Source organism: Heloderma suspectum, chromosome 17 (genome assembly GCF_057233095.1).
Source record: "Heloderma suspectum isolate Gila_16-S chromosome 17, 16-S_ref, whole genome shotgun sequence".
Taxonomy (NCBI): Eukaryota; Metazoa; Chordata; class Lepidosauria; order Squamata; family Helodermatidae; genus Heloderma; species Heloderma suspectum.
In genome coordinates, this window is record NC_139474.1 from 18,244,728 (window position 1) to 18,270,958 (window position 26,231).

General features: G+C 45.7%; 1 protein-coding gene across 4 annotated transcripts; it reads right to left on the reverse strand.

Moving 5' to 3' along the window:
• Positions 1–2,178: 2,178 nt before the first annotated feature.
• On the reverse strand, positions 2,179–24,896 carry GOLPH3L (golgi phosphoprotein 3 like). 4 transcript variants are annotated; one of them, XM_084824183.1, is made up of 6 exons: positions 24,777–24,896; positions 23,558–23,565; positions 20,929–21,119; positions 9,979–10,110; positions 9,749–9,863; positions 7,236–8,603 (listed from the first exon to the last, which is right to left on the reverse strand). In XM_084824183.1, the coding sequence occupies exons 3-6, from the start codon at positions 21,109–21,111 to the stop codon at positions 8,176–8,178; spliced, it is 858 nt and encodes a 285-aa protein (XP_084680309.1). In that variant the 5' UTR covers positions 21,112–21,119; positions 23,558–23,565; positions 24,777–24,896; the 3' UTR covers positions 7,236–8,175. The 4 variants fall into 4 exon arrangements, with proteins under 4 accessions (XP_084680306.1, XP_084680309.1, XP_084680307.1 ...); XM_084824181.1 differs by lacking the exon at positions 23,558–23,565 and adding an exon at positions 24,435–24,500; XM_084824180.1 differs by lacking the exon at positions 23,558–23,565 and having other exon boundaries at positions 2,179–8,603.
• Between the last annotated feature and the right edge of the window lie 1,335 nt (positions 24,897–26,231).

Sequence of the window (26,231 nt, forward strand, 5' to 3'; positions counted from 1 at the left end):
TTTCTCCAGCACCTACAGCAGTCACTTGGGGCAGGAAGGGGGTCTCAAAAGGTCGGTTCTTACAATCATTTTTTCCAGTGGTTTGCCTCCTGGGTTTTTAAAACCAGGATTACAACCAGCAGGATGGCATTTTATGTATTTGTTGAATTTATATCCTGCCTTTCCACTAAAAATGGCGCTCAAAGGTGGCAAAAATAAAATACAAAATTATAATTAAAAAAGAATCAACTGCACATCAATTTAAAAAAAAAAGGAGCAAGGATTTCCCAGAATGCCACGGCCTTTCCCCCTGGCTCCAACCCCTTTTTGCCAAACCACCTATCATTCGATAGTGCAGTTTTTTCCCCCATTCTTGGCTTTTGTGCAGTTTCCCCCCGCCACTCTAAAAGATTGAAATGCCTCTCCTATGGCTTAGCTACTGGCAGAAAGAGCTTTAAGTTAAAATATGATGGTATTTTTGGCACCACTCTCCACTGGAACGCGGCCTCCGAGAGCTTCTCCAAAATGGAAGAAAGCAGTTCAACACCCCTGTGTTAGGACAGGGTGTGAATTGCAACCTGACTGCGCTGTAAAAATCTCAGTGTCTTGGGCATAATGCAAAAAAAAAAAGTATAGCCCAGGGAAGACACAGACACACACAGACAGACAGACACAGACAGACAGACAGACACACACACACACACAGAGACAGACAGACAGACACACACAGACACAGACACACACACAGAGAGACAGACAGACACCCAGACAGACACACACACACACACACACACACAGAGTTCTGCTCACAAAAATGGTCAGCACTGTAGAGCAAACAAACCCTAGCACTATCATAATCCAGACCCATTTAGGCCTGGCTTCGATAAGGTTTATGAACAGTCATGCTTATCGAATCTGCTTCTGTTAAATTCCTCCCTGCATTGAGACTTTCTCCTTTAACACATACATTTCCCTGAACAAGACTCAAGAGTTTCAGAATCTATTATTGCTTCCAAAGTTATACTGCTGGGATTTTGCATGTTTTAAAAACAAACACTTCTACTCAGTAATATATGGGGGGGGGGAATCATTTCCCACAATTGTGCAATGGATTAGTGATTATGTTGAGGGTGTATGTGTGTCCTCCTTGACCAAAACTCCAAAATTTGCAATTCCTACCAGAATACAAAGAAAGCAGAAGCCAAAATATACTGGAACAATGGAGGAGTGGAACTGAAGGGGTCTGTTGATTGCTTAGATCCCCAAAGAGGGCTTAGCTTCTGAAACGATTTCTGGAGGCAGAGCAGGTTTTATGATGTAGTAAAGCAGCATGCGTAATAGCGGCCCCCTGCATGTGCAGGGAGGGATGGTTTCTAGTGAAATTTGCACCCCAACGTATGTTCTCTCGCTCTCTCTCTGTCTCTCTCTCCCTCTCAAAAGAAAGTAAACACTGGCACAACATGTCCTGTTTAAAGAGGAAACACTGGTTATTTTCCCAGTCTTGCCACGTCAACATGATCTCAACAAACATGCTGTGTTGACAAAGCCCAAAATTAAAACAGAACAGGGGATGAACGTGTGTGTTTCTTACCTGGTCACTTAAAAATGGGTTGTTTCTAACATTACATTGGTCTTAAGATGTTGGTGAGCTCGAAAGGCTGAATTTCAGGTCCCTGTGGGATCAGAGGTGTTCTGCCATTGCAAAGCAGGCACCTTTCACTTACACACACGACGTACTTCCTGGCAAGCTACATCTAGTCAAATTTGGCAAACAGGGCTCACATACCTGCATGACAGGTAACTGCAATAAAGGCTACCTTGAAGGCATAGCAAAGGAAGGGTGACAGGTAGCATATATTATTCACTGATGGGAATTGCAGTCTAAAACATCTGGAGGGCACCAGGTTGGGGAAGATTGTTTTAGGAGAACAGTTCTCCAAACCCAGGAATCATTTTCAAGATCCAAGTGAATCCGACTGTACAGCAGTGACACCAGTGTTACCTAAAACGATGCGAAGCATTGAACAGCATGCGCGCACACTGGAGCACACCCCAGACAATATGGCGATAGCTCCCCTAGTTTGTGCCCATTGTGTTTTTGAGAATTTGGCCTTGCCCTTCACACATTACATGCTTACTGCAGGAAACAGAGGTGTTAATGCCTGCACAGTTGTGGAAAATAAAGATTGACACATAAAGCAAGTGGTGATGGAGGCTCAGAGACTCAGATTTGGAAAAGGAGCCAAAAAAGGGTCTCTGAACCAATTTATTCTACTGCTCAGTAGTTCCTAGATTTAGGTAATTCACCCTTACATCTACATTTATTTTACTTTGACTACAATTCAGAGCTTTGGGACCACAGAGGGCTCCCTGCAACCCCCAACGTCAACATTCTGTTCAGTATTTAAAATGGGCTGTGTGCATTTGGAAAGCATCTCCCTACCCCATAAAGTTCAGACAAATGGAACCAGAAAATGCTACTTCTGTTGTGAAATCATACTAACTCAATGATTCTTCCACTTACCCCCCGCCCCAAGTTCTATTTTCAAAGCTGCAAATAAGATCATGCTGCAGTTGGGTCATCTTTGAAAACTGGCAACCGCTCCTGTGCCTTTAACAGCCACTTGATAGGCTGAAATGAACAGGGAAAGCTTTTTCAGGCACATACAAGCTACACTTGCTTGATTTCTGGGCGTTAGGCTTGCTTTTAGGGGCATAAGAGAATTGATAGTTTAAAAGAAAAGATGGAAACCTTACCCAGCAAATGCCAACACGTTTCCCATAACCCTCCTTTTCTCCCACCCCCTTTTCTTCACCCCCTGGTAGGTGTAAGCTGAGTGACGTGGTCATGTTTTTAATCAAATCAGTGCATTACTATATATTAATAAACTGAATGTTTCTTCTTTGTTTGTCAACTGTGCTAACTTAAGAAGAAGAGAAAACCAAAGTCTTTTTTGCCTGTAAACAAGAAAATGAAAAAAAATGTTTAAAAAAAGAAGCAGCTGTACATTTTATACCAAAGTTTTTTCTTCTCGGATACCTCATCCTGTACCTGTTTGTGGTGAAATGTTATTCACAAAAAGTAAATGTCCTCCTTAATTGAAATACAGCGTCACTCTTGAGATTTTATGTGTAGCGGTAGAGGGGAAACAGAGGGGAGAGCAAGTGTGTGTTTGTGCATGTGTGGGCATCCATATAAAGCAGCGGTCTGACCCTTGCTGCCCCCCACCCCATCAGAAAAGATATGTCCATAGCAGCTATGGAGCACCGAAAGTCTCAAATTCAGCTTGCAAGCAAATTTTGACCCTTTGGGAGCTTCATAGCCACTACAGACACCTTTTTAAAAAGTTTTTAAACTTTTATTTTTTCAGCCCCCATGCAGGGGTGACCAGTGGGTGGGCCCAAAATGGCCCCAAACCTCCACAGTTGCCCACTTCCATATAAAGTTTGATAAGGTGTCAAGCTGACCTTGAAAGCATGCAAACTCCCTAAAAAAAAGCTGGCCCATCTGCGGGATGCCATAGGCAATTGATTCCTAGCCCCAGGAATTCCCACCAATGAATTCACCCACGGCGCCACTCTGCAACCCTTCGCTGTTTCAATCCAGCAAAGGTGAGCTTCTAAATTCACACATATACCCCTCCAGCAAACCCATCACTTCTCAAGATGTAAAGTCCAGCCAGTTGTTCCCTCTCTTATAAAGACTCAGAAGCCAATCAGAGCCTTCCTTCCCAAGCAGCCAATCCAGAGAAGGGGGAGGGAAAAAAGGGAGTGAGCACACCCCTCCTTGCCAGGGGGCGGGACAAGAGAATCAGCTAGGTCTGGGGAGATCCAACATCAGGTTTCACTCCGAAGCAAAAAGGTTTTCGTTTGATCTGACTTCTCCTCCAATTATCTCATGGATCCTCGAGACTGGTCATGCTAATAACCTCTGGACATTGGGACATGGCACTCCCAGACCATACATTCAGTGCTTCCCCTCTTGTTTAGTTGTGCTGGAATGAAGGTGACAGAGCCTTTGACCAATTTCTGATCCATCCCACTGCTTGCTGATCCGGCATCGCCTTCTTATACAAAATCTCACCCGTCCCGGCTCATGTTATGAGCGAGACACTGGAGGTCTGACGGAGGCTTCTGTCACCACTGCAGCTCATAGTTTACGTTGCTGTTCCTCAGCACCAACCCTGGCACCCCCCTTGCCTTCCTGGCCACGACTCTGCCTTGTAACTAAAGGACAGCATTACAAAGACAATGAAGGACAGCAGAGGTCTCCCCAAATGGAGATAGGAGTCCTACAAGAGTCTGTAAAATTGCAAAGCAGTTCAAAATTGCTCCTCCGCCTATAAAATTTGGGGCAATGTCCAACGGGCTTTTAATTTGGATGGGACATAAGACAACTCTGGAAAAACACCTGACTGAAACCCCAGGGAGCTGCTGCCGCCACTCAGCATTGACAGTACTGGGCTAGGTGGACCAAGGAACGGGCTCCATGTAAGGCAACTTCCTATGTTCCCAAGAGCTATGCTGGATCAGACCAAAGGCAATCCAGTCCAGCATTCTTTTACCCAGAGTAGGTAACCAGACGGTCCCAGGGAGCAGGACCAAACTCAACAACCCTCCACTGTTTGGCCCCCAGGAATTGATATTCAGAGATACATCTGCCTCCGAACATGGATCAGGGCTCATAGCTGTGGGTAAGTCTGCCCTTCTCCATAAATTCATTTAATTCCCTTTCAGAGCTGTTCAAGCTAGTGGCCATCAGATCTTTGTAACAGCAAATGCCATAAATCAATTCTGTGTTGGCTGAAGTGCCTTCTTCTGTCTGTGCCGAACCCCCTGCCAATCAATTTCAGCGGATGACTTCTAGTATGCCGAGAAAAACCTTCTGTCTCCGCTTCTCTATGCCATGAGTAAAGTTATGAACTCCCAATCATTATGGTTGCCCTTTCTTGAACCTCTCCCAGTTCCACAACGTCCTTTTTGAGAACTGGATGTCACATCCCAATTGTGGCCACACTGTAAGGGAACAAGTCAAATTCTGGTAGAGCAGCAGTGCCTCCGGATGTCTTGGGACTCCCATCAGCCTCAGCCAGCATGGCCCATGAGTGGAAGTGATGGGAGTTGTAGCTCAAAACATTAGGAGGGCATCAAGATGGGGAAAGATGTTGCTGAGTTTTTAGTACTATCCCCAAGCTGCAGAAGTTCGACCTTCCTGGTCCACAGAACAGCCGGAAGAATGCAAGACATGTACAGCTGAAGGGAAAGTTTTACGGTCCTTGGCTTGGGGGCCATTATGTAGGCTCCTCCAAGCCCTTTGGAAGAAGAGCAGAATAGACACACTGAACAAACCAGTGGGCCTCATCACAACCCCTCGTTAAATTAAGAGGGCTCTCTGTAAGACAACAATCCATGGCGCAGTCATTGCATCGGCTGCAGTGAATCCAGAACAGTGGCCAAGCTTGTGAGCATCCATGTGCAACGTCACTATCTCCCTGGGAAAATCCAGCTACAAGCTTTGCACATTATCACACTTGGCTCAATATCATAGAATAGTAGGGCTGGAAGGGGCCTACAAGGCCATCGAGTCCAACCCCCTGCTCAATGCAGGAATCCACGTCAGAGCATCCCTGACAGATGGCTGTCCAGCCTTGTCTTGAATGCCTCCAGGGTGGGAGAGCCCACCACCTCCCTAGGTCACTGGTTCCACTGTCGTATTGCTCTAACAGTCAGGACGTTTTTCCTGATGTTCAGCCGGAATCTGGCTTCCTGTAACTTGGGCCCATTATTCCGTGTCCTGCACACTGGGATGATCGAGAAGAGATCCTGGCCTTCCTCTCTGTGACAGCCTTTCAAGTACTTGAAGAGCGCTATCCTATCTCCCCTCAGTCTTCTCTTCTCAAGGCTGAACATGCCCAGTTCTTTCAGTCTCTCTTCATAGGGCTTTGTTTCCAGTCCCCTAATCATCTTTGTTGATCATATCAGCCTATGATTCCCAGCCTCTCTTTCCAGAGGGGAGATTTTCATGGTACAAGGGTCCATAGCTCAATGCCAGAACATGAGCTTCGCATGCAGGAAGTCCTAGGGGTCAATTCTAGGCACTGCCAGTTCAAAAGATCTTCCAAGTTAGCTAGTCAGAGAAAGGCAGGTCAGGGAAAGGTCTGAGACACTGGAGAGCTGCTCCTAATCAATGCAGGATAGACCAGTTGTCTGACTCTGTGTAAGGGCAGCTGCTTATATTCATCCTTTGAGGAAAAGCTGTCACTCAGTGGCTGAGCACGTTTTGTGGGATATGCAGTCTGGAGCACACTTCCCCAATTGGGTGCCCTCCAGATGGGTTGGACTGTAACTCCCATTATCCCCAGGCATGCTGGCTGTGGATGACGGAAGTTGCACACTGACACATCTGGTGGGCACCGGATTGGGGAGGCCTGTTTTAAAGGATCTTGGTTAATGGGGCTGGGGAAGCCTAGCTAGGCCCCCATGGCATCCACTGTGTGACTTGCCATAGCCTCCACGGGAGCCATTTTGTGGTGGTGCCCACAGCAGTTGGTTAGTGGGGCTGTCTGCCCACAACCCCAGAGAACCGCTGCCAGTCAAAATAGACAGACCTGGGATAGATGACCTCGGGGTCTTAGAATAACAGTTGGAAGGGGCCATTTAGGCTACTGAATCCAACTCCCTGTTCAGTGCAGCAATCCAGTTTAAAACATCCCTGGCAGATGGCTGTCCAGTCGCTGCTTGAATATCTCCATCGATGGAGAGCCCCCTACCTCTGTAGGCCATTGGCTCCACTGCCCAACTGCTCGGGCCATTAGGAAGTCTTTCTTGATGCTCAACCCACTATAAAGCAGGGTTGTATAAGGCAGCCCTGTATGAGGCAGCTTCCTATGAATTCTAACTAGTGCCTCAAGGTTCCTAAATCCACACCTCTGCATATAAAGCTCTTGTAGGAAGGTACTTCACCGAGGCACACTGCATTCTGAGCATCATGGCATGCATTATGCCAGGATTCTATAGGACTGTGAAATTCAATGCTTCTAGTCCGCTACAACCCACCCCCTGGCAAGTTTCTAGACCTTATGGATGTGAAAAATAAGCTTGGCTGTGTCTTGAGCGATGCCTATCGAAGCTTCAGAAGCCTGAGAGATGGTTGATTAAGCTTTCAAATGCTTAAAGCACAGGGCTTCCCTGTCCTTGCCTCTTCCACGATGAGGAAAACCAGAATAAAATTATACAGATTAAAATGACGCAAATCTGCTCAATTTAAGTTATACTGGTCCCAGAATTTAGCTGCTGGCACTGCAGACATTTGGGGTTAGAGCAAGAAATTAGTAGTACTTGGGTCCCGATGAAATTAATGTAAAAAATTAAATCCCATTGATTTGAACAGGAATTAAGTGCAACCAAGTTTGGATCCATGCCTTAATTTTTAGTGCACGCAGTAAAAACTACGGGCACTCTCTGCATAGTATGTATGACTTGCAAATTGGGAAGAGAACACTCAGAATCTCCAGGTAAGGCAGGAAACCCTGGAGAGCTGCTGCCACTAAACGTCGACAATACTGAGTTAGATGGTCCAAAGGTCTGACTTAGTATAAGGCAGCTTCCTGTGTTCCTATGAAAGAAAAAAACACAAGAGATTGCATAGAGATTTGTGCTGTAATGGTCTTTTCCAACAAACACAAAGAGAACAGCACAAGAAAAATCAGGATGAACTTGGATTGAAAAAACAAGACAGGGTGAAACTGAGGTTGGAATTAGGAGATTAAAAAAAGAACAAGAACACACACCACAGTTCATTCTCCCTTAAACATCAAAAAGAAGAGGATCTGAAATAAGAGGGAGGGGGGCTCAATCTACTTCTAGCTGACACAGACCTTCATTTTAACTTGGGATGTGGGGGAAAAACAGGGGGTGGGGGTCGAGGAGGAGAGACACACAAGCTTCTTTGCTCATTCTTGCAATCTAACAGGTCCCCAGATCCGAGGAAGAGGAGGTGGTGGTGGCAGAGGTACAGGCATTCCTGTAACAGAAGGATGCCTATGGTGCCCAGCCTCTGCGGTGGGGGTGGGCGTGGCATGAAGAAGCCGCCAATGCCTGCTGCCAAAGAGCAGGGGAATATTCCACAGAGCAAAAGGTTCAATCCTAAAAAGAAAGGGTGAAGCCCACTCAGAACAACCTCCCTCGACGGAGGATTTAGGACTTGTTGAAGGCCGCCAGCACGGCCCATATCATCTCCGTGCCGCCCCCCTTGGCAGCCTCCACCTCGGGGTCCCTATCCAGCAGGTCCTTGGACCTGTTCATAGCCACGTCGTACTTCTCATCGACCAGGCTGGAGAAGACGTTCTCCAGCACGTCAGAGGCGTGGGCCAGGACCAGCAGTGCTAATGTCCTCCTGTCCATGCGGTGGGGGTCGTTGACCCATTTGTCCAGGACGCTCTCCTGGAGCTTCTTCACCAAGCGCTGCTTCTCCGTGGTATTGGTGACCGGGTGGGTGGTCATGTCAAAGAGGAGGAAGTTCTGCTTCTCAGTCGTCAGGATCCCTTTCTCCACGAGGTTCTTGGCAATCCGCTCGCGGACATTGCGGAGCTGGTACTGCAGCTTGAAGGGGTTCCAGGTCTCACCTACAGGACAGCCCAATATTTAAAAATAATATTATTCAGTATTTATACTCCGCTTCCTCATCCATCAGGACCAACAAGAACTGCCCCGCAGGGCACGCCACTCTACAACGCTGCTTCTTTCTTATTGCTGCCACTACTTCATTCAATCCTAGGTTCTGAGCAAGGGGAACTCCAGAATCTGTGCGTGTCAAAACGGAAGGATGCAACTACTGATCATTCCAAGTACACTGTAATTGAGAAGTAGTAACTGAGGGAGCAATCCTATGGCTACTAGACACTGTCTAGGGGGCCATAGGATTTTTCGGATTCAGGCCCCAAGGTCGGAGCCCAGAAACTGTGCCCCCTGCCTCTACCCCCACCTCCTTGTTGCTGGCAAGGTTCTCCCCATGCCAGCTATGTCTCCGCGCTTGCAAAGTGCGGAGACAAGGAAAAGTGTGTGGTCCCAGGGGCAGGGAGGAGACCACAGAAGCTGTGTTACACAGCTTCCTATGCGCCACGCAGCCTCCCTCCCTCCCTCCCCCTCACCGAGGTTACAGCTACACAAGTTAAACCACCTGTCTAGCCAAAAATGCAGGGTGGCCAGAGGATGGAGGCGAGGATCACCTCTGTGCTCCAGTTACCCTGCATTGGATAGTTGCCAGGCTCCGAGTTTGGAGGCTGACTATCTCCATTGGATTGTGCCCTCAGTTTGCTTTTTTTCCTCCTCCCTCCTAATCGCTTTTCCTTTTGTGTCATGTCTCTGATATTATAAACCTGAGGGGCAGGGGCTGTCTTATGATTGGTCTTTGTCAGCTGCTCTGGGAGCTTTTTTGGCTGAAGAGCGGGGTAAAAATCTTTCAGATACATAAAATAAAGGCACGTGAACTCCTCAGTCACTGCTGGGCAAGGTTACAACCAGCACTTTGAACTGGGCTCAGAAATGGACCCAGAGCCCATGAAGATGATAGAGTCTTGGAGTTACACACTCCATAATAGAGGCCCCAGTCAAACCTCTAGCTGCGGAATTTTGTGGCGATGGAAGTTTCCAAACACTTCTCAAAGGCAGCCCCATAACAAGCGTGTTGCAGTAATCCAGTTATGGGGTAGAGTGGGAGGGGCATAACCAGAAGCCTTACAGCACAAAACACGAAAGCTCTCTCCCTCACCCGTGAGCAATTCAATCCAGGTTTGCACTGTCTCAGCAGGCTCGGTAGCTTTGAGGTGGCGAAGTGTCTCGTCCAGGAGCACATCCCCGGTCGGGGCATCTGACTTTAGAAGAACCTAGAAGGCAGAAGCAAAGAAGAGCGACTCTCCCGCTAGGCCAAGGGTGCGTCTCTATTAAACCCAAACCACAGCGGCCTTACAAAGACCAGGTGGCACTGGCAGAATCTCTCACCTTCCGGTCCAGCAGCCGTTTTTTCCTCATGGTTTGTGGCTCCAGCTGTATCCTTCCTCGCATTGCCAGCTCAATGAGGATGCCACCACGCAGGCCGGAGGAGATGCAGTCATTCCAGAAAGATGTGTAGCCCTGAGAAGACGAGGCATGGATATCAGCAAGGGGAGGATCTCAGCAGCTACAGGGGTACACACAACTTCTGGCCTCTATAGGAAGCGAGTCCCTTCCTTCCTACCGAGTTATGTTAACCCTGGTAAAACTGAATGGATGCCAATTGCAAGTACAATTGTGGGCAGGCTTGGCAGCTTCAAGGTTGTAGAAGACAAAGTGGTTGTCAGTATATCATGCACAGTTCTTTGGGTTGCTAAAATGGATTAGGGGGTCAGTACCTCTTTTTTCTTCTTAAATGTAAACAATGTAAAGGAAGTATATGCTACTGTATTTACATTTTTACAAGTATTACAATTAGAGCGCTCTACATAATGTAACATTAAGGTCACGGTAAGCGTGCAATCCCGTGTGAAAAACCTATACAAAAACCTGTATTAAAAAAACCTATACAAAAGTTGTAAGACTTTTTTCTGTCTAAACATGCATAGGATCGCACCTTAAGTTTTTCTGATTTCCCCTCTCAAATATTGCAGGTCAAACACTTGTGCTGTATTCAGTCAAAAAATTAACATGGGGTGATTTTTATTTAGCTTTGTTGTTTACTAAATACAAGCAAAATAAACATGCTAAATTAGATCACTCTCTAGGGCAGCCTTCCCAATCTGGTGGCCTCCAGATGTGTTGGACTACAACTCCCATCAACCCCAGCCAGCACAGCCAATAATCAGGAATTCTGGGAGTTGTAGCCCAAAACACCTGGAGGCCACAAGGCCGAGGAAGGTTGTTTATTTATTGACTACATTTCTATACTATCCAATAGGCAAAGTTCTGGGCAGTTCACAAAACAAAACATAAAACCATAAAATGCAATAGCATAACAAAATCAAACATAATATCAAAACATTTAAAAGTTTGAAATTGCATAAAACTAGAGTAAAAAAACAAAGTAAAAGCCGGCAGCCATGCAAGGATTTTAGACTTGTTTAAAATAAAAGACAAAAAAGCCTGGGAAAATAAAAAGGTCTTCCCTGGTGCCGAAAAGACCCCAATGTAGGCGCCAGGCAGGCCTCAGTCTAAGGCATCGGAAAATTTTCTGATGCACACTGCAAATTTTCCAATGCAACTTATTGTGTGCAAATTAACGGAGTTTTTCCAGAACATTATCCAATTCAAAATTTTCTGGAAAACCCATATCCCTAAGCTTTCCCAGAACAACGCAGGTGAGAAGCAAACAAAGCAAAGACTAGAGGGACCTTTGCTCCAATCCAGCAGGGCTCTTCTTATGTTCTTATGATCCAGGCATGCATTTGAGGGGGAGGATTCCCAGGCACAGCCATCAGCACAAAACAATCCTCATTTATTTGTGGAGAGGTCGTAGAAAAACATTGTGGTGCTTTTCTCATTTTTTCCCTCCAGTCAGGAATTAGCTTTTGATGAAGCTGTTCCAAGCTGAAGAACAATCAAGACTGCTTTACACATAGAGTGGAGAAAGTACTGGCTCAAAAGGAACTACAATTTGCCATATGCAAGCTATCTTTCCTGTGCAAATACCCAGCCCACATTTCAAAAGCTACCTTGGACTTACCTCACTGCTTGTTTCATCCTAGGAAAATGGATTTAAAGTTCTATTCATTCCAACAGTGTTAGCTTATGAAATATATGCTTATGGCAAATATTTTAACAGCTAGAATCAATCTTTTATTTACCTTTTTATAATGTGACTTCCTGATGGTCTCCTGATAAGAACGTTTTTGGAACAGCCCAACAAGAGAAGGTCTCTTTTATGCGAATGACCTTTCCTTGGTTTCTGAAGGATACTGAAAGTGGCCTTGTTCAAGTGTTTCTTATAAAAATAAATCCCTTGACATTAGTGGCTGTGTGTTATATAAGGTTCAGCCAAACCCCCATCATATTCCTAAGAAACTTCTACATGTGTATATAAAAAAAGGGAAACTGTTTATGTTCCACATCAGTGCTGAATTTGCAATCACGACAGCCTCAAGCATTCATTTTGGAACAAAAAGCAAGACTGTAGTCCTCATTGTCAAGAAATTACTTTGGAACTGAACATTCATGTTCTGGGGAACTTGGCACCTTGAGTGTCATGTTCGAATTCATATTTCTAATACCAAAACTGGACAATGTCACCCACATTCTGTTACTAAAGGCCTGAAACGTGTAACTAGATTTAGGATTTCTCAAAGCCGTTCAAAATCTTTGAATTTCAGAAAAGACATTTGGTATCAGCTTCGGCATTTTGCGACATGCATTCTTGCATCAGAATAGCTTAGAATAGAACTGAATTGAAAAACAACAGCAAAAGAAACGGCATTATACCCAAATCATAAATCTATTTACTTTGGCAGTAAGGTCTGACTATTTCAGCAAGGATCTCAGCCTTCAATAGTAACTAAAACGGGCTTGAGATAATTTTGCTTTTTAAAAGAACCCCAGAAAGCTGCATTCGTATTGTGATTTCTTCAGACAAATGCTTCCTCCTTTGGTTGTAAAGTTATCAAGTTAACTCCTGGAGCAATGCCTCACCCTGGTAGAGAAAACACGGCTGAAACCGGTCTGGGTCAAACCACTCAATACGGAAAACAAACAAGGATTACCATTCCTATATGACCAGGGCATGAAAACACATAACAAAATTGCGCCCCCGTCCCAAACCCTTCAAATATGCAAGCAGTTCTGGGGGCTGAGTCCAGCTTTCTTCTCAAGTTCCATCTTCTAAGTGAAAGGTTCTGACCACACAAGGCTAGTTAACATGGATTAGTGATCCCTTAACACACTTCATCTAGTGTGACAACTTCAACAACTTCACCTTCGACTATTACAAGCTAGTGCAAGTAAGGGTGTATAGAGAGTGGACTTTCCTACTGCCACTACACTCCCTAAACTTTTTGGGTCAGTGGGCATATCTCTAATTTTAAAAGCATCATGATATCTCACAAAATGGCTGCCATGGGGGTGGGGTATGTCCATTCATAAAAAGGCTGCCATGGTAGGCATAGCTGGTCACAAAACATGCATTTCCCAGAAGGCAAACTGGTGAGACTAAAGGAAAAAGAACTAAGGGAGCAATCCTATCAAGATTGACGGTCACCTCTGACCCCAGGGGTGACCGCCTATCCAGTGCAGGGCAGGAGGAGTAGTGATTGTGATTGTGATAGAGGAGTAGTGATCTCCTCCTTGCTCCCCCCATCCTGCTTTCACAGCTGGACAGCCGATTTCGGCTATCTAGCCGCAGAACCTCGGAGCATGGGAAGTGGTGGCCGGACAACACCTAGGATGTGTTGTACCAGATTTCTGACTTCCCTGCCCTGGCCCGCCCCCAGAAACACCCCATTTTTGCTGCTCCATGCTGCTCTTATGAGTACGGGCCAATCCACGCTGCCTACGAGGCAGCGTGGGAAGGGTTGGGGGTTGGCTCTCCGGAAACCGACCTATCCTATGGCCATCTAGCCACTGACTAGCGGCCATAGGATTGCGCCCTAAAAGAACCTAAGTACAAGGCAGAGGTGGCGGCTGAGCTCCAAAACACAAAGTCATTGTTATGAACCCAAGTAAATATGGTGCTGGAGGGATGAATTTCCCAGTTAAAAGGATCCTTTAAAAAATCTTTAAAAATCAAATAAAAATCAGGAGGGGCAGGGAGCCTGGGGGCACCATGTTGAAGACCCCAGTTTCTGCCTTGAGACTGGGGTTCAGACAGATATCCTCTTGATTAATCCTCAGGCCAGTCATCATCTCAGTGCCTAACTTCCTTGCAGGGTTGTTGTGTGGGCACATCAGGGCAATGCACAGTCCTGTGCTCCACTGGAAAAGCCTCACTAGGATCAGAGCCTTTTTCTGTTGTGGCTGTGAAGCTTTGGAATACACTCCTGTCTACGTTCTTCCTTGGTCTCATTTGAGAGAATGCTAGAGACATTTTTATTCCAGCAGTTATTGGGGATTTAACCGGGAGTGAGATTTTTGCTTCTTCACTGTCTAGTTTGAATAGAAAAGGTATTCATAATTTCATTCCTACTGACTTAGTTCCAGCATGGCTCTTCTTATGTGTTAAAAGGCAGCATATAGAAATTTGGTAAACTACATATGGAAATATAAATACACTTTAAATTCCAGGCTAAATAGCTCCAGATTGGAAAAAGTGCGAGTTTGTATAGGTATCGTATTATATTTTTAACATGCCCAATAGCAAACTACATTAAAGTGGAAATTTTTGCACACAAGGGTTCCTCACCTGTCCGTTTCACTTCAACGAGGGCTGGACATTTGGGGTAGCATTTGTTTGCATCCAGATGCACCTGCTGCCATTGAAACTGGCCCTTCATATTATTGAATTCTCTCTCTAGCCTTATACACACATTAATACATAATTTTATTTAGTCATAGTGAAATATACTTAAGGATTGGCCACAAACCAGGTTGCAAACCATGGTCTGAAACAATTTTTCAAACCATGGTTTGCGTTAGCCATGGTTAGGAATTACATCCATATTGAGTGAACCATGGTTACAGCATGGTTTCCCTGCCTCTTCACTTGCAAAGATTCATGTTGTCTCTAAGGCCAGGAGCTAGCTCCACAGGTTAAACCACGGTTTCACCAAACATCTGGGACCTTAACCAGGGTTAAGAGACAACAAAGAATGGCAAATGCTAACTGTTGTTAAGTGTTATATCTGCACTGGGCTCCTGTCCCTGCACACAACTTATGCTAGGGGTGCGCAGGTTGTGTCTCTTCAGATGTTTTGGCCTACAACTCCCATCATCCCTCACCATTGACTACACTGGCCAGGGTGGATAGGAATTGTAGGCTAAGTATCTGGAGGGTCACTGTTGTAACATCTCATCCAGTTCAATAAAACAGATACTCCTGATATATCTATATAGAACCCATAGACAGCCGCATGGGAACCATATGGGGCACATCACAGCTGCACTGGTTGCTCTCACATGGATCAGAAATTTCCCCTTCATTAATTAAATGCTCACAGTTTGATTGCAAAGCTTACAATTTTGAGAACAACCCTTAAGATTAGGGGACCTGGCATGAAAGTCACCACATGACAGAAATCCTCCCATCCCCCCAAAGTTCCACAGTCTTATTATGACATCATGGACCTATGGCCTGACTGGAATCCACCTGGAGAAGAGCCTTCAGTGTTGTGGCTCCCATCCTATGGAACTCCCTGCCTCTGGAGGTCAGGCAGGCGCCAACAGGGTCATTTTCAGCACCTCCTGAAAACAGTTCTTTCCCAGGAAGCCTACCTTGGTTAGCCAGCCTCGGTTTTATTGGCACTCTGTTTTTTAAAGAATAATCTTAATATCATGTTTCTTCTTTTTATCTTTTGTTCATTTTATCCATTGTTGTTCACCGCTCCGAAATCCGTTTAGATGCGGAGCAATATACAAATGTTGTAAATAGATAAATAAATGAAAGACAGCAAGTCCCAGTTTCTCCATGAATGAAGTCAACAGTCTGCTACACAGCTTACTGGGTTGGCGTCAGGGAAGTGGGAAATGAATGCCCCTAGGGGAAAGAGAGAACCACAAAACAGGTGCAGCTGGGGCAACTATGCCACAACCTAATTTAAAAGCTTTCCCCAGACGACAAGGAGTCACTTAACATAATCCACCAGGATAACAGTCTAAATAGACCAGCACACTTTGTATGGCAGAGGTGTAGAACCAGCCCACCTGGGGTCCCTATCCAGCCCTCTGGTGTCTCCTTTCCCTGGCTCCACCCCCTTTCCCTCAAACCATGAATCATTGGGTGATTCCCCAGCTTTTGTGCAGTTTTGGCCCTATTCTAAAAAGTTGAAAGTCCTCTCTTCAGGCTTAGTTACTGGAAGTAAAAACTTTACGAGAAAATATGCTGGTATTCTTGGCCCTGCCCCCTTTTGCCTGTGGCCCCGCCCACCACTGAAATGTGGTCCCCAAGAGGTCCTCCAAAATGGAATAAAGCCCTTGGGATGAAAGAGGTTAAACACCCCTGCTGTATGGATTAGTAAACAGTCTCAAAATACAGCAATCTAGGTACTCAAAGGCTTTTTCCTACCCCTGCTACGCAAGATCCTTTTCGCTAGGGATTAAATTCGAGAGCTTCAGCATGTAGGACATGCGCTCTGTCACTGAGCCATGGACCCTCCTCAGGATAGGGGACTCTATAGGGGTGCAAATTTGATCTAAACACACTATCCCTTATGCAGAATAAGAGGTGGAAGCTACAGCAGGTGGTGCCAAGGCATATCCCAGGAGGTCAGGATGGAGCCTGGCAGAATCTGAAGTCTACTGGCTTTTCACCAGGTTGGATTATATTTGTTGAGGACTCAATCAAGACAAAGGTTCTCTCTCCCACTACAGATATTAAATCAACATTTTGGATCCCAATGTTCACAGAACACAGTTTTTACAGCTTAAAAGTAGCGTTATTCCCCCAACAGTGCCCCAAACACCCATCCTAGCTTTTGTATGGGGCTGGGGATCATGTGACTAGACTTGATTGGTAGCAGAAGCTTGGACAAATATGTTTAATTGACTAAATATTTCTATAAAGTTTCTTGGAATTGCTAATCCAAAATTATTAACAGGGCACTGCCCAAATGCATTTCTGACACACCTTCAAGCAGGACATTTGTTGCAAAGAGAGGAGGACAGATGAAAACAGGTGTCTAAATGGTAAAGAATGCTAGTTGGAGCACTTTAGAACTGGTTTAAAATAAACCCCACCTCCACTAGCAATAACGTTGCACTTCTTTACTGCACTTTTGTTTAAATCCTAGCTGAGTCATTTATGACCTCTGTGGAAGATAGTGGTGTTAGAACCAGAATTGGTCAGTAAGTTTGATTCTATTTGCTTATGACTGATACATTTTATTTGTTTGGTTATTTTTTGTTTTAATATTAGAAATTGTTAGCTGCCTTGGGTTGTATTTTTCACAAAATTAACATAAATACACAATAGGATTTTTACCACTAATTACCCCTCTTATGGATGGCCATTGTGCTAATCTTTTGTACGTTTAAATTTCACATGAAAGTGTCGCAGACCAGACCTCTTGCTTTCATAGCCTTTTGGTTCCACTCATTATATTTTTCCTCTCTTTATCTACACGTAATATGTGCTGAGTACAACACTTCATTCATCTGATGAACTGGGCACCAGCCCACAAAAAGCTTATGCCTCTATAAATTTGCTAGCCTTTAAAGGTGCTCCAAGACACTAGAATGTATATTATAACGCCATTCTCTCCCTCTTCTCTTTTTTTATTTAGCCCTTTTCGTATTATCACTTAATTTTATTATTTATTTGTTTGCTTGTTTGGATTTTGCTACTGTTATACAGAAAGTTGGAAAATTAAAAATTACTAAAAAATAAGCTCCAAAGTTGCAAAAATATTAATAAAAACGTGCTCCAAGTCTCTTATCCTGGAGAAGGCAATAGGAAGGAAACAGAGTGGCCAAACCCACGTTAACCTAAGAACATTTATTTATTTATTTATTAAATTTATTAATCGCCCATCTGACTGGTCACCCAGCCACTCTGGGCGATGTACAACCCCCATAAAACAATTTAAAACAATAAAATTTTACCATAATTTTTTTTTTTTAAATACCCTAACCCACCACAAATGCCCGCCTGAACAACCACGTTTTTAATGCACGACGGAAGCTCATTAAAGAGGGGGCATGACGGAGTTCCCTAGGGAGGGAGTTCCACAGAGTGGGGGCCACCACAGAGAAGGCCCTCTCCCTCGTCCCCACCAGTCTAGCTGTCCTGGCTGATGGGACAGAGAGAAGGCCATCTGAGGCTGATCTTGTTAAGCAGCCTGTCTGGTGTTGCTGGAGGCGCTCCTTAAGATAGGCTGGGCCGGAACCATATAGGGTTTTAAAGGTCAAAACCAACACCTTGAATTTGGCCAGGAAAACAACTGGTAACCAGTGCAACTCCTTCAGCACTGGAGTGATGTGATCTCGCCGGCGGCTGCCTTTAATCAGGCGAGCCGCCGCGTTCTGTACCAGCTGCAGCTTCCGAACCGTCTTCAAGGGTAACCCCACGTAGAGCGCATTACAGTAGTCTAAACGAGAGGAGACCAGAGCATGTACTACCGATGGGAGCAGATGGTCGGGAAGGAAGGGGCGCAGCCGCCGTATCAGATGGAGTTGATACAGCGCTGTCTGGCTCACAGCTGACACCTGAGCCTCCATGGACAGCTGGGAGTCCAAAATGACCCCCAGGCTGCGGACCTGGTCTTTCAAGGGTAGCCATACCCCATTCAACACCAGGTCAACATCCCCCAGCCTCCTCTTGTCTCCCACCAAAAGTACCTCGGTCTTGTCAGGGTTGAGCTTCAGCTTATTCCTCCCCATCCAGCCACTCACCGTCTCCAGACATTTGGACAGGGATTCTACGGCCAACCTTGGTGAAGATTTGAATGAGAGGTAGAGCTGCGTGTCATCCGCATATTGATGACACCGCACCCCAAACCTCCTGATGATAGCCCCCAGTGGCTTCACATAGATGTTAAATAGCATTGGGGAGAGGATGGAACCCTGTGGCACCCCACAAGTAAGTGGCCACGGGTCCGAAACCTCCTCTCCCAGTGCTACCCTCTGGTACCTGCCGGAGGGGAAGGACCGGAACCACCGCAATACAGTGTCTCCAATGCCCATCCCCTCCAGGCGGTCCAGGAGGATACCGTGGTCAACGGTATCAAAAGCCGCTGAGAGGTCGAGGAGAACAAGGAAGGAGCATTCACCCCTATCCAGAGTCCTCCTCATATCATCCACCAAGGCGACCAAGGCCGTTTCTGTCCCATGCCCAGGCCTGAAGCCCGACTGAAATGGGTCTAGATAATCAGTTTCTTTCAAGTGTGCCTTCAACTGCACCGCCACCACCCGCTCAATCACCTTGCCCAAAAATGGCAGATTTGAGACTGGGCGAAAGTTGTTCAGAACTTGAGGATCCAAGGAGGGCTTCTTTAAGAGTGGTCTTATAACTGCCTCCTTGAGGGCTGTTGGCATCACTCCCTCCTCAAGGGAGGCGTTCACCACCGCCCTGATCCCTTCACCCAGTCTCTCTCTGCAGCTCATAATGAGCCAAGATGGGCAAGGATCAAGTAAGCAGGTGGTCGGCCTTACAGATGAAAGCACCTTGTCCACTTCATCAGGAGGAAGAAGCTGGAACCGATCCCACAAAACCGGTTTGCCACAGGCCGCCTCTTGCTCACTAACTGTATCCACAGTGTGCAGAGTAACACACCTAATCTGATCAATTTTATCTGCAAAGTGCCTTGCCAAAGCCTCACAGGAGGCCTTAGAATGCTCCAGTGGTTCCGGAGCCACAGGACCGACCAGGCTCCGGACCACTTGGAACAGCCTCCTGGGGCAGCACTCTGCAGACACGATGGAGGCAGCATAATATTCCTTTTTTGCTGCCTTCACCGCCACGTGATAGGCTGAAGATATAGCTCTAGCCCGTGTCTGATCGTCTTTGGAGCGAGACTTCCGCCACCGGCGCTCTAGCCGTCTCACCTCCTGTTTCAGAGCTCGTAACTGCGGATTGAACCATGGTGCAGTCCGAGCCCTGTTCAGGGGGAGAGGGCGTTTCGGAGCCACCCGATCTAATGCCCCAGTGATTGCGGCATTCCAGCCACCCACCAGGGTCTCGACCGAGTGGCCGTTGGCATGCCCCAGAGAATCCCCAAGCGCGTTCAGGAATCCATTTGGATCCATAAGACGCCTGGGGCGGACCATTTTAATGGGTCCTCCACCCCTGCGGAGGGGTTGTGGAACCGAGAAGTCCAACATCACCAGATAGTGATCTGACCATGACAAGGGGGTGGTGGATATACCCCCGACTTCCAGATCACTCCCCACTTCTCCAGAAAGAAACATAACAACATAACAGAAACATAAGAAGAGCCCTGCTGGATCAGACCAAGGGTCCATTTTGTCCAGCATTCTGTTCACACAGCGGCCAACTAGTTGCCTGTAGGAAACTCACAAGTAGGACATGAGTGTGATAGCACCTTCCTGCCCATGTTCCCCATCAATTGGTATATAGAAATATAATGCCTCTGACACTAGAGGTAGCATGTGGTCATCAGGACTAGAGCCTTATCTTCCATGAATTTGTACAATCCCCTTTTAAAGCTATCCAAGTTGGTGTCCATCACTACATCTTGTGGTAGCGAATTCCATAGTTTAACTATGAGCTGTGTGAAGAAGGACTTTCTTTTATCTGCCCTGAATCTCCCACCTATCAGCTTCATGGGATGACCCCTTTGGGTACTAGTATTATGAGAAAGGGAGAAAAATGCCTCCCTATCTACTTTCTCCACACCATGCATAATTTTGCACACCTCCGTCATGTCTCCCCTTACTCGCCAGTTCTCAAGTCAGCTTTCTCCTTGACAGCACAGCTGTGTTTTGTCCTTAGAAAGCTACGCAGAAACATTTTGCAAAGACCCCTAAGAAACGTAGCTGCAGCAGTTAGAGGAGGCCAATATTTATTTTATTTTTATTCATTACAATTCTATACCACTCAATAGCTGAAGCTCTGTTCGCGGGCCGTGTGCCACGCAGGCCTTGAAGGCCACATCTGTGTTCTGCTTATACCAGGGGTGTTGAATCTCAGGCCCACATGAGATTCCACTTTCTCCAAACTGTGCATAATTTTGTATACCTCTACCAGGTCTTCCCTTAACAGTCCCAGGAGTTGTAACCCTCCGTTATGATCATGCCCCTTGATCATTTTAGCTGCCCTTCTCTACACAGATCCCGCTCCACAAAGAACCAAAAACAAGAAGCACTCTGGTATTTCCATACCTCTTTATCCTTCAACCCTAATAGCAGCACTTCCTCCATGAGGGTGAGTCGGATGTCTTTGCAGTCCCCAGGGTCTTCCTCGCCCAAACTCTTGTCTAGTACAGGGTCCTCCTCACCCTCCGCCCGCTTGTCAGCATTCCTACCAACATCTGCACGCCGCCCTCGGTGAATTAATGTTGTCATGGCTGCACCTAGGAACAAAAAAATATCCCTCACATAGCTCTTGATGATGCCATTCACTCCCAACCTTCATTCTCTTGCAGCCACTAAAATCAAGTCACATAAACCTTGCTTGATTTCTATCATAAGAGGTTTGGGGGCTTAATTCCTGCGCCCCAAAGCCACTACTTATGACCTAGAAGGCCTTCTCTTGGGCTCCCAGATGAACTGGAAGTTGTGATGGTTAGTCACTGGTGAAGGAAAGGTTCTTTGCTCTCGCTCAGAGGCATACCTCTCCATGATTACTTAACCTATTCCGGACTCAGTGTGGTGTAGTGGTTACAGCGTTGGACTGGAGAGACTCAGGTTCAAATCCTCGCTCACACATGGGCTAGTCACTTACTCTCAGCCTAGCCTACCTCACAGGATTGCTGTTGTGAGGATAAAATGGAGAGGAGAACCATGTATGCTACTTTGGGCTCCTTGGACGAAAAGATGTAAAATAAATGTAACAAAAGTCTGGCAGACACCAACATTGTGTTGTTTTCAGTGCCTGTTGAAGACATCTTTATTTCAAGAAGCCTGCCTGAATTGACCAGCCATGTATTTTACTGGTATTCTGTTTTTAAAAACTTTTATTATTGTGTTTTATTATTTTCATCTTTTATTGTTCATTACTCCAGAATCTATTTAGAAGTGGAGCGGTATATAAATATTATAATGAAATAAAATACATAAATGAATATGCTGAGCCCAGGAATTCGAAACTGGGTTCTAGAGCTACGCAGCAGTTGACCCCAGGCTGCATACCCTTCACACATTATCCTTAAGGCATATGAGTAGTCCCTTGGGCTGGCCTCCTTCAGCAAGTTAGAGTAGATTCCAGAAGCCAAGTAGGGAAACCTGTATAAAATTGGAAGGGACTTGTTTCCCTCACCTCTTTATTTGTAGTGAAGGCTGCAGCCCATAAATTCAACACATTAATAAATTAAGAAAAGTTAGAATCAGCAGCAAAAGCTACAACTTTAAAACACCAAAACTAATAAAATCTTGACAAAATTAAACATTATTTAAGATATTTCTATGGTGCCCTTAAGTGAACAAACCCTCTCAAGGGTGCTTGGGAGGGCAGGGGCTGCAGCTCAGTGGTAGAGCACATGCTCAGCATGCAGAATGTTCCAGGTTCGATCCCCATCATCTCCAGGTAGGGCAGGAAAAATTCCTCCCTAAAACACTGGAGAGCTGCTGTCAGTCAGTGTCAACAACACTGGGCTAGAGGGACCAACGGTGTGATTCAATATAAAGCAGCTTCCTATGTTCCTATGGCACCCAAAACTTAATATAAACACAAGTAACAAGAACAAAATAAAATTACATACAAAATCAACAATTAATTAAAAAAATCAGCTACAAACTAAAATACCTTGTTCAGTAAAATACAAAGCTCCAATATTTAGGCAAGAGCAGCAAAAACCATCTCAATTCAGCAGCACATAAACCCCACTTTAAGAAAAAGGCAGAGAAAAGAAGTGTGTCTTAGGGTGAAATCCTATGCATGTTCAGACAGAAAAAAGTAGTACAGCTCCAAGCATGGGAGCTACAGGATTTTTTTCTGTCTAACCATATATAGGATTGCACCCTTAAGAACTCTTCTAAAGGTCTGTAATGACAGGGTCTGACTTGGACCCGTTAAGCAACGTGTTCCACACTGTAGGGGCAAAGCTGAAAAAGCCATCCTTCACTAGCCTTCAAAAGACCAAAAGATCAGCAAAAGCTCTTAGAGAGAAGGAATTCCAGAGTTTTCGGACTATTTATGAGAAAGCCTTCCTCCCTGTCTAGACTAGAAAGCATCCAAAGTCCCAGGGCTCCATCTGTAGATCTCAAGAGGGAACCTACAGAAGAAAACACTCCCTGAAATAAGTAGGATCCTAGGCATTTACACTTTCTTAGGCGAAACTAGCACCTTGGATTTGGCTTGGAAATAAACTGGTAAATGCTGCAGATGTTTAAGAAGTCAGTGTAATATGATCAGGCTGCTGACATTCAGTCATTAGTTGGGCAGCAGAACAAAACTGAAGTTCTCCGCCATTCTTCAAGGCCAGCCCTGCACACATTACAGCAATCTAATCAGGAAGTCACAAAGGCATGGATGAACGTGGCCAGCTCTCATTTTTAGCTGACTGATGTACCAAACAATGACTGAAAGTGGTCTGTGTGGACAGGAAGCCTAGTAAGTTTAAAAAAAAAAAAAAACTTTCATAGGATTGTCGGAAAACCTCCCTTAGGTTACTCCTTGCAAAGCTGTGGCAGTTTCTAAATCCCTTTTTCTCTCCAATAACCACACAGGGGGATATTTCAGTGCCTTTAAGGAACTATTCCCCAACCTGGTGCTCTGCAGATGTTTTGGACTACAACCTCCATCATCCTTGACTATTGGCCATGTTGGTTTGGGCTGATCGGAGTTGCAGGCCAGAACATCTGGAAGGCATGAGGCAGGGGAAGGCTGCTTTAAAGGCAGAAAATGGAGGTTGGAAAGATGGGTGACATAAGATCCCTACATCTCCATCATCTTGCAGAATGTCCTTGTGTAAATCCCCTCATTTATCAGCATTCCTTAAGGGCTGCTGCAAAGATAACATAGGGAATGGGTTATTATTAGAACCTGCTGTACGTCTTCAAGACAGAAAAAAACCACAATCTAAAGTTTTGATGCTATGCACATTTACTTGGGAGGAGGATTAACTGATGTCAGTGGGGCTAGTCCTGAGTAAACATGGATAGTGTCAGTGGGGTTAGTCCTCAGTAAGCACGGATAGGATGAGGCTACTCAGACACGCTTGCACACATTTCATTTTTCCTTACCAACCACCATATGAAAAAGGGGGGAGTCTACAACTTCTGCTTGGCTGGTTGTCAGGCAAAACCATATCCTGTGCTAGACGTCTCACACACACCTCCTTCTACCACAGTTAAGGTTAGCCTCCCTGTTAAAAAACTTGTTTTGGTCCTGTGTCTTCCACAGCAGTTCAGCCACACAGAAGCACAGCTTACAAGGAAATCAAGTTGCAGAGCAAAAGCTCCATTGCCTGCAAATCTGCATTTCAGGCTGCAGTTAAAAAGGAACAGGTGCAAGAAAGGAAGGAAGAAAGAAAGAAAAATAAGTGATTACAAATGTAGCTACTGCATTTTGCAGGTAGATAGTTTGAGAAAAAATGCATGCATGTTTTCATAGGCATTGTATGCCTCTTCAAAATGTGGGTCCTGGCTTTCTTTATAAAATAATCTCAAAATATCTTACAGACGAGATCTGACAACGAAGCAAACGTGGCAATCTCAGCCCAACCTACCTCACAGGGTTGTTGTTGTGAGGATAAAATGGAGAGGAGGAGGATAATGTAAGCCACCTTGGGTTCCTTGCAAGAGGAATAAAGGCGGGATATAAATGCAATAATAATAATAATAATATCTAACACAGCATCATCCTAGAGAATAAATTTCTTACCCTTTAACGGCCCACTATTATGATCAAGATTGTTTTTAATTTTTATTCCTGGGAAAAGGATTAAAACAACTCATCCCACCTTTTAAATGTACACATTAAAATTAGGGGGGGGGGAGAAGAGATTTCTTTATGCATCCTGGGATGTTAAGGCTTTAATGAGAAAAATTAATTTCTTTCCCAGACTCACCTGTGATTCCCTATTTCTCCCCTATTCCTGCTCAAGTTCCTTCCTTGCTTTTGTATTAATAAGGAACCCGGAGAGCCCAAAGCAGCGCAAACTTTACTTCCTGGTTCATCTACAAAAAGGAAAGAGGAGAAAAAGGAGGAGGAGAAAGCAACAAAAAATACACCCCCATCGCATCAGCTTCCTGGTGTCTCCGAGATGCCTACCCTGGTGCGTATGCAAAGGACAAATGAGAAGACTCACTGCAAGGGAATACACCAATAGAGGCCATAGGAAGGCGGGTTTTCCCTCTCTCAGTCTCTCCCCCTGTTGCAACAGACAAACTTGCAAAGGGACAGAATTAATTAATTTCAAAGGGTGGGGCGAGCTTGTATGCTTGACAGCCGAGGAGACCAATGGAGAGGGAGAGAGTGGCTTTCCTTCCTAGCCGAAAGAGCAAATGGGCTTTTGCAAAAGAGAGAGAGAGAGAGAAGGAAAAAAAAAAGTTGGCTGTGAAGAGTTTTGGTGTAAATAAACGGTGCACGACGGGAAGAAGCTCTGTGCAAGCAAAGTGCCTGGGCGCGTGCGCCTCTCTTTGCATGCAGGGTTCGTTGGCAAGTTCCGGACCCATTGGCAGCTGGATCCTGCGCGTGATTACTCGGAAGTAAATCTCGCCGAATGCAATGGACGCACGCTTATTATTGCCTCCCTTTCTCTAGCAGGTTTGCATAGGATGGCAGGGTTTTTGCAGGCAGGTAGTTTGCAAGCTGACGCGGAAGACTCCATGACGTGCCCTGGGACTTCCCCGCAAGCATGTTTGCACGGGAATGTGGCCATGCACCCCTTTCCCCCTCCTGCGCAGGATGGGGCGACCTCCCCTGCCTGAAACGGCTTTTAAAGGGAACGAGACAAATTCCTGGAGGAATTGCGGGTAACAATAGCCTATCTTCGAGGGCTAATAGCCGTAATGGCTAAGTGGAACCTGCATGTTCAGAAGAGACCGTGTCCCGTGAATATCTGATGCCAGGGATGTATAAGAAGGGAGGTGCCATGCCCCCTTGCTTGACCTACTGGAAGAAGCCGACTGGTCACTGTCTGGCTTAAGAAACGGGGGTAGATGGGCCTTTGGTCTCATCCTGCGTGGCCGCTCTTGCTGGCATTAAGAGCTTTAAACTAAAATATCCTGGCATTTGGCCCGCCCCTTTTGCCTTTGGCTCCGCCCACCACCAGAATGTGGCCCCCTGAAAGGCTCTCCAAAATTATTCAACGCCCCTGGCCTATGCAGTCCAGCATTGTGTCCCGCAGTTGCCAACTAGGTGCATCTGGGAAGCCCCCGAACAACACACGGCACAATAGCACCCTCCTGCTTGTGTATCCTACCAACCGGCGTAAAGAGTCGTGGTGCCTCTGGTACTGGAGGTAGCCATGGATAGCCTCCTCCTCCATCAATTTGTCTCATCCCCTTTTAAGGCCATGCAA